Raw genomic sequence first — 7805 nt, forward strand, 5'->3', positions numbered from 1 at the left:
AAGACAGATCAGACATCCCTATGCTACGCAGATACCAATAGACTAGGCACAAATTATGAGCCAGCAGCTCTCGAGACAGGTGTGTAGTGCAATCAAGCTCTTCGGCAGCATACAAGTTTTGACTTATAATTAGACAGGGAATATTTGTATTCTTCAAACACAAGACAGCACTTCAAACTAGCTAATAATTGCTCAAATCGGCTATCCTTCTGAGCATTTGAATATTAATCCCACTGCCATTAGCAGCAAATCAAAATAACACATCCCATAATAGCGCTGCTCGAGAGTTGAGACCAGCAACAATTTAACAAATTATGATTCGCCAAGGAAAATAATTTGACATATATATAACTGAAGCTAAAGTTTACAACAAATAGAACAAAAGAAATAAAGAANTTTTTTTTTTTTTTCCTGTGTATATATAAGACAAAAAACGTAAACCAATGGAATCTATTACTGGGGTGATTGTGATTAACATGTAAAAGGCATTCTGACCAAACAAAGATTGAGACTATAGATGCAAGACATGGTGAATAAAAATATAAATGATGGAATAAGAATTAATATTAAGGATGTCATACTCATTTATCCTTACGTGGAAAACTAATGATGTCAACAATGATGAGATTAGATGGTGATAGTTCCAAAGGAATTCTAGGGAATCAATGGGCTGGAAAATCTCCGGATGTTCTTGATCTAGTAGAGTGAGTCCTGAGAAAACAAAAGAAATCAGCAGAGAAGACCGGTGGAAGCCGGTCTTTGATTCTCCGATGGTAAAGTTAGAGAAGTGAAGCATTGAGGGATATTCTGGGACCATTCCCACTGGGCGTGAGACAAATGAAGTTCCTCGTGGTTGGTATTGATTATTTTACCAAGTGGGTAGAAGCAGAATCCTTGGCTAACATTACACAACAGAATATCAAAACTTCGTGTGGAAGAACATTGTGTGCAGGTTTGGAGTTCCCAGGGTGCTGATATCAGACAATGGACGACAATTTGTAATTACTTTTTAGAGATTTTTGCTTGCATTTTGGAATTCAAAACCACTATTCCTCACCAGCCCACCCACAAGCTAATGGTCCAAGCAGAGGTTGCAAACCGATCATTGCTAAAATTAATCAAGACTCGGCTTGAGGGGGCTAAGGGAACATGGCCAGATGAGCTACCAGGTGTTTTGTGGGCATACAGAACGACAGCAAGAACTCCTATAGGAGAGACTCCTTTCAAGCTAGCCTACGGAACAGAAGCAGTCATACCAGCAGAAGTGCACATGACTAATCATAGAGTGGCAGCGTAACAAGACAAAGATAATGAGAAACAACTCCGTTTGAACCTTGATCTCATAGACGAGGTAAGGATGGACGCTGAACAAAGGATGGCAAGGTATAAAAACCTCATGGCTAGGCAGTATGATGCAATGGTGAAGCCAAGGCGTTTCAGTGTAGGAGACCTCGTTCTGAAGAGGTTTCCTTGGCAACAAAGAACCCAGCTCACGGAAAGTTGGGACCAAATTGGGAAGGCCCCTACAGAGTCGTCAACTACAAAAGACAAGGGTCCTATTACTTGAAAGCACTGGATGGGAGGAAGTTAGAGCATCCTTGGAACGTGGAGCACTTGAGGAAGTACTATCAATAAAATGCAAGCGTAGATGAACATGACTTCAAATGAGTCTAAAGACTACATAAACTATTCTACATAAAAGACTGTTTATTAATTTGTCTTGTTGTTGTTTAAGGACAAAGTTTATGGTTTAGTTTATGGTTTGGTTTTCTTTTAAGGCAGGCATTAGTTTCTTGAAACATGCCTCGTCTATAAACAATGTATTGTGAACAATATTTGTGGAATGTACATAATGTTGTGTAAATTCATGATTCAAGCATTGCTTTTGTTCATGATGACATGAAAACGGCTGAAAAGCTCAAAACGAGAAAATTCTCTGGACGCGGAGATGTAATCTCAAAATTTTCCAAGGATGAAATGAAGCACTCTCGTCCAAATCTAAGGACGAGATAGAGCTGGCTCATCAAATAAAAACTTTCCAAGGATGAAATGAAGCATTTCTCGTCCAAAGCTAAGGACGAGATAAAGCTAGCTCATCAAACCACAAGCAAAACCAAGGCATGCTCGTCCATAAAATGGGGGAGGATAGAAAATAAACAGCCTAATCATGTCATGGACGAGAAACAACATGGGCGTTTTGAACTTGTTTAAATCATCTACTTCAAAGGTGTCTCATGGACGAGATAAAAGCATGGGCAAGTCTGAGGACGAGTAGTGCCTTTTCACTTAAAGCCATTTCGAGTGAAGTTCGTTTATCATTTTGCGTGGATAAGTTACAAATGAAAATTCCAATAAAAATGGTTTGAGATTGTGTATGAGACATAGACGAGTAAAACAAATCAAGTATAAAATATAAAATCTCGTCCATAAAACAAACAGTACACACTTAATTTTTTTTCAAGGGCGGACTAAAAAGTCCTAAACACCCTTTTAACTGTTTTGTCAAGATTCGTCCTTAAACATGGACGAGTTAAATGTACTTGAGTTACATATATTTTCTTTAAAAACAAAAAAGAAGAAAGAAGCAAACAAAAACTGAATCATTCATCATATACTTCTAAGTGGAGGCATCTGGATTGGGGCCGTCCTGAGGTGAGTTGTGGCAATCGTCCTCAATGTTGGCGTCCTCAAGTCAGTCCAAGGAGAGAGCTAGTGGTGGCAGGGTTCAAATTAAGCATGATTGAGCTGAAGTCCACATCAGGAAATCTCTCAGCGGCATCTATCCTAAAGTCTTCAAACCCTGCAGCATAGTTAATGTCTAAGGCATCTGTGTGTACTGCTTAGACGCTTTAAATTCAGCCACTGCATCTCCTTGGCTCTAGAAGAGAGAATACTCTGCTCGTCGTTCTTTCTTTGTAATCTTCAAGACGAGCATCCTTCTCAACAGCATTGGCCTTCAACTCTTCAACCAAAGTTTGAAGCTCCTTAGCCTCCTCGGTCGTCTTGGCAGCTACCTCAGCCCATTGCTTAGACTCTTTCCTTTAGCTCCCGTATCCTCAGTCTCCAGCAAAATCCTCGTCTTGTCCAACCCAGTGGCCTGTCTAGACGCAGCTATGAACTTAGACATGCCCTGGAGGAATTCAACAAACAGTTTAGATTAAACTTAAAGAAAAAGAAGAAATGTGTACATTTAGTCAAGACGAGGCGATAAATATTTTACGGTTATATATATATCATTGATATCTAAGGGGTTTTGCCAATTACTGCAATTCATTTTATTTAAACCCAAAAAAAAAAAACTAAAAAATATATAATTTTGAGAACAGGTAAAAGGTCACTAGGGAAGTAAAATTTGCACCGAATAGACTATGAAATATAACCTATAGTCTTTTTTTTAATGGCTAAAATGATCCCATCTACCAGAACAGGAGGAGTCAATTTCATTTTCTTAAAACAAAGCAAAGACTAGCGAACTGGGTCTATCTGTGTGTTTCTTGTCAATTTGGTCACTAGCACAGTACCCTTTGTGTCGGTCCACAGATGGGACAAACTCACTCACCCCCTTATCCTAAGCTTCTATTACTTAAAAAATAGTTTTTCCATGCTTTAGCATTGAACACGTCACTGAAAGCTGGTTCAGAGTGCAAAACACAGCTGGCCCATTGGCATATTATTTTCCAAACAGAAGTGCCAGCAGTTTGTAAACATTTTACTGCATTTGCGGGAAAGATTGCTAAATTTGGTGCTATACAAGTGTGTTTATAATTTTTTTATATCCTGAAGCAGTGTCTACCTACTGACTGAAATGTTAGGTAATGGCAATATGAGCCATCGGAAATATGATGACTTTTTCAGTAGGTTGGGATATTTGGGGAAGTAAGCAAAAGCAAGGTATGAATCTCTACGGTTCAACCACTAGATAATGATGCCAAGTTCTAAAAGCTGTGTGTGACTGAGTTGGCTGCCCTTTATTATATTATATAATATATTAGTATGTGTCACATTAAATTACAAAATTTGTGTCCAATGATAGGATATCCATTATTCAATTGCTCACAAGCAATTGGATAACGGGGAGATTCCAAGATATCCACGTTTTATTTATGTGATTTTCTCTGCAATTCATGATTAATATTATAAGTATTTTCAATGGCCCAAAATAGTAAAAACAAAAGTATTGCCAGTTGAATTTTGTATAAGAACTTGGATAAGAACAGTTTGATCGACTTAGTAGATTGGTCCAAGAGTTTAATCAAGTTCAATGAACCATTGTCTTTTTCTATGTCTGCCCTGTTCGCCAGATTCATCAACCTTTATTTTGGGGCTTATGTAAGTTTGTTTACCATGTACAGAATTCTTAGCAAACCCTCTCCTCTCACATAATGGTAAACCTCTGAGAGAGTGGGAGATGTAGTGGAAAAAGTTATCCGGTACTAGATTGTATCTGAATTCCCCTGCTAATGCAAAGCATGTTTGATAGCATTGGGAACCTTCGCTGAGTTACAAAAATTACAGCAATTGGGGATGTGTAAGATTCTTTATCTTGCCCAAAAGCAAGAAGAATACAAAATCTTTTATAGGGTATTGGCAAATTGGTACGTTTTAGCTTCCACTTTATATGTTCCAAGACCACCTAGTAGTGGATTTCATGAGGGAAAAGGCAAAGAGAGCCCCTCTCAAAAAGCCAAGCACATGCTAAAGTTGTAAAGTTTAGTTTAGTGCTTTGCTTTGAAGCCAGAAAAGGCCATGCACCATCTTGCCAAAAGACAGATCAGACATCCCTATGCTACGCAGATACCAATAGACTAGGCACAAATTATGAGCCAGCAGCTCTCGAGACAGGTGTGTAGTGCAATCAAGCTCTTCGGCAGCATACAAGTTTTGACTTATAATTAGACAGGGAATATTTGTATTCTTCAAACACAAGACAGCACTTCAAACTAGCTAATAATTGCTCAAATCGGCTATCCTTCTGAGCATTTGAATATTAATCCCACTGCCATTAGCAGCAAATCAAAATAACACATCCCATAATAGCGCTGCTCGAGAGTTGAGACTAGCAACAATTTAACAAATTATGATTCGCCAAGGAAAATAATTTGACATATATATAACTGAAGCTAAAGTTTACAACAAATAGAACAAAAGAAATAAAGAATTCTTCATCTCCATACTTCCAAAAACCAAAAAAAACATCCTTCTGAGTATCCAAAATACTCTCTCCAACTCGCAATTTACCATCCAATATCTTCAGGACCAGCAAAACTTGACTTCCTCTTCAGTACCATAACAAATGAAGCCTGCCTTACAAACAAGAAACTGGCCCAATTCTGTACTCATTTCCCATTTCATGCCAAACTTCCCAATTCTTTTTACCTTGACTTGACAGTTCTAGATAGGAAAGATCCAAATCAAAATGATATATTTACAGCTAAATCCACCCATGCCTTTCTTCCCCCATATACTTCCCCAATTAAACCAACCATTAACAAAAGCTCAGAATGGTCAATCAGGTCAGCTACATGTATTCTTGGCCATCATTATAAACCCAAAAGATATATTTTTTTTTTTAAATCCAAAATTTTAAGTCATTTTAAACCAAAAATGACAACATTCAATACCTCCCATTTTCACTTTGATCCTCCACAGCCCAAGCTCTGCTCCGCCTTCGCACGTACCTACTAAACACTGAACCAGAATGATTCTGACTTGCTCTCATAGACCCAGATTCAGACCCAGATTGCGAAGACGATGAAGAATAAGAATAATTGAAATTCGAACTAGAACTAGAACTAGAACTAGACCTTCTTAACCTCAAGAACGAGAACAAATTACGAAAAACCCTCCGAAACCCACCACTCTCTCCTCCACCAATTCTGCTATTACTACCGCTACTCCGTCTGACTCTCGAAACCCTTCTCGGAGCCCCGGAACCCGACCCGCCGAACCCGCCATCCATTTCCGTGTACACAACCGGCAATTCTCTATCTCCGGCTCTTCTTCCTCCTCCGGCGAACCTCCCCACCGCAAACCCACCTCCCGGTAACCTCCAAATCGTCAATCCCACCGTCTCCTCCGCCTCGACCGAAATCTCGGCCTCGCTCTCGTTTCGGCTTCGCTCTCGCTCGCTCGGCAACTCGTGCCGGCACACCGGGCAAGAGTTTCGGAGAGAGAGCCATGGGAGGATACAATCGGAGTGGTATATGTGCTTGCAAGGCATTTCGCGAGCATCGGATCCGAGCTCGAACTGTTCCTTGCAGACCGCGCAGTGCGACTCGGCCGAGACGTGGGTCTCGACGATTTCGATGGTGGGGAGAGACTCTATCGCTGCTTTTGACGCCGGCGGGTTCTCGGGTCGCCCGAACCCGGTTACTTCAATCTGGGTCAACTGGTCCAGTAACCTGTCAAAACCTGAACCCATCAAGAAATCAGACATGGTTGGTGGAAGTGGGCGAAGACCCGACCCGGCTCCATCATCATAGTACAACTCAAACCCGTTACCGTTACCGTTGGCGTTATCGATCCTCTCTACTCCAATTGCGTCGGCGTCGGCGACGGCGGGTTCCGAATCGGAAGTCGAAGCAACACCGCCACGCAAGACGATGACAGGGTTGAAGGGTGAGCGGTTACCCGGGTTGCGACGAGATCGTCGGGTCGGATTCGGGTCCTGTGCGGTGGATCCGAATAAGTACATGGTAGAGGGAGGAAATCGACGGTGGAGAATTTCCGATTGAGGAGGAGGGGAAGGAACGGTGTCGATTTCCTCGACGAATCCGCCGTGACAGTGTGGACAGGTTATGTTGTTGTCGTGTACCCACATACGGACAAAGCGAGAGCATCTGTAACACCAATACGACGTTGTCGGAGACGAAGACATCTTCAGTGGTTTTGAGTAGAAAAAAACTTAGGAGAAAGAGGGAGAGAGAGAGTGTTTTTTTTGATGAATGAGAAAACGAAGGTAAAGAAAGGCTTTATATTTAAGGCAGTGCGAGGGGTACCTTTTTAAAGAATTTTTAACGGCGTCAGTGGATTCCCATCTACGTTTTTAACTATAAATCCACGCGGCTTTCGATCAAAACGTTCACGCTGTTAGTGCCTCCGTCACGTGGGAAAGAAAGAAAAGTCTTGGAAATTGAGAGGAGAGGAAATTAACAAAATTAATTAAAAGTTCATAATTCAATTTAAAAGTTTAACTTAATATATTTTTTACCTAAATATAAAATTTGTTAATTATGATAATTATTATTAATAATAGACATTTATTATGGTTGTGTTTATACTTTATATATAGAATTATGTATTCTAGTCGTACTATCAAACATGTTTACTTGATAACTCCCTTTTACGGAAAATATATTAAAAAATTAATTGCTCTATTATTTTTTCAGAAAATGTTTCTAAAAATAGGTTCTAAATCTTTTAGGGTATCCGTTAATTTTTTTTTCCATTAAAAATATAAAGCAAATATAGTATAAAATATAATTTAAATTCAATTAAAATATATATGTGACATGTAAAATTGTAAAATCTCAAAAACTTATGTAGTGCAATATAATTTGGTCAACCAAGGTCAATAGCACTTGCAATAACATAATATGATTTTTTTTCTTTCTATTTTTTACTTTTTGATAAATATAAATTGATAATTATGGTAGTTATTGATGGAGTAGCGAAAATTACATCTATGGTTCGTCCAGAAAGGTCGTCCATGGTCATCAGTTAGCTAGACAACCAGAACATCTCTGATTCATCCAGCCATCTCGTCCCTGAGTATGGATCGATGGAATCCTCAGAGAATCAGAATT

At 39.6% G+C, this 7805-nt stretch overlaps 1 protein-coding gene across 3 annotated transcripts; it reads right to left on the reverse strand.

The window, feature by feature from the left end:
- Positions 1 to 4941: 4941 nt before the first annotated feature.
- LOC112010942 (E3 ubiquitin-protein ligase RDUF2) lies at positions 4942 to 6957 on the reverse strand. 3 transcript variants are annotated; one of them, XM_024043322.2, is made up of 2 exons: positions 6508 to 6957; positions 4942 to 6411 (listed from the first exon to the last, which is right to left on the reverse strand). In XM_024043322.2, the coding sequence occupies exons 1-2, from the start codon at positions 6875 to 6877 to the stop codon at positions 5615 to 5617; spliced, it is 1167 nt and encodes a 388-aa protein (XP_023899090.1). In that variant the 5' UTR covers positions 6878 to 6957; the 3' UTR covers positions 4942 to 5614. The 3 variants fall into 3 exon arrangements, with proteins under 3 accessions (XP_023899090.1, XP_065627725.1, XP_065627724.1); XM_065771653.1 differs by having other exon boundaries at positions 6502 to 6957; XM_065771652.1 differs by having other exon boundaries at positions 4942 to 6957.
- Between the last annotated feature and the right edge of the window lie 848 nt (positions 6958 to 7805).

Source organism: Quercus suber, unplaced genomic scaffold, assembly GCF_002906115.3.
Source record: "Quercus suber isolate HL8 unplaced genomic scaffold, Cork oak 2.0 scaffold_47, whole genome shotgun sequence".
In the NCBI taxonomy this organism is placed as follows: domain Eukaryota; kingdom Viridiplantae; phylum Streptophyta; class Magnoliopsida; order Fagales; family Fagaceae; genus Quercus; species Quercus suber.

Bases quoted from the DNA above. Each gene is read 5' to 3' on its own strand.
- LOC112010942 (XM_065771652.1), bottom strand. From the start codon at position 6,877: ATGTCTTCGTCTCCGACAACGTCGTATTGGTGTTACAGATGCTCTCGC.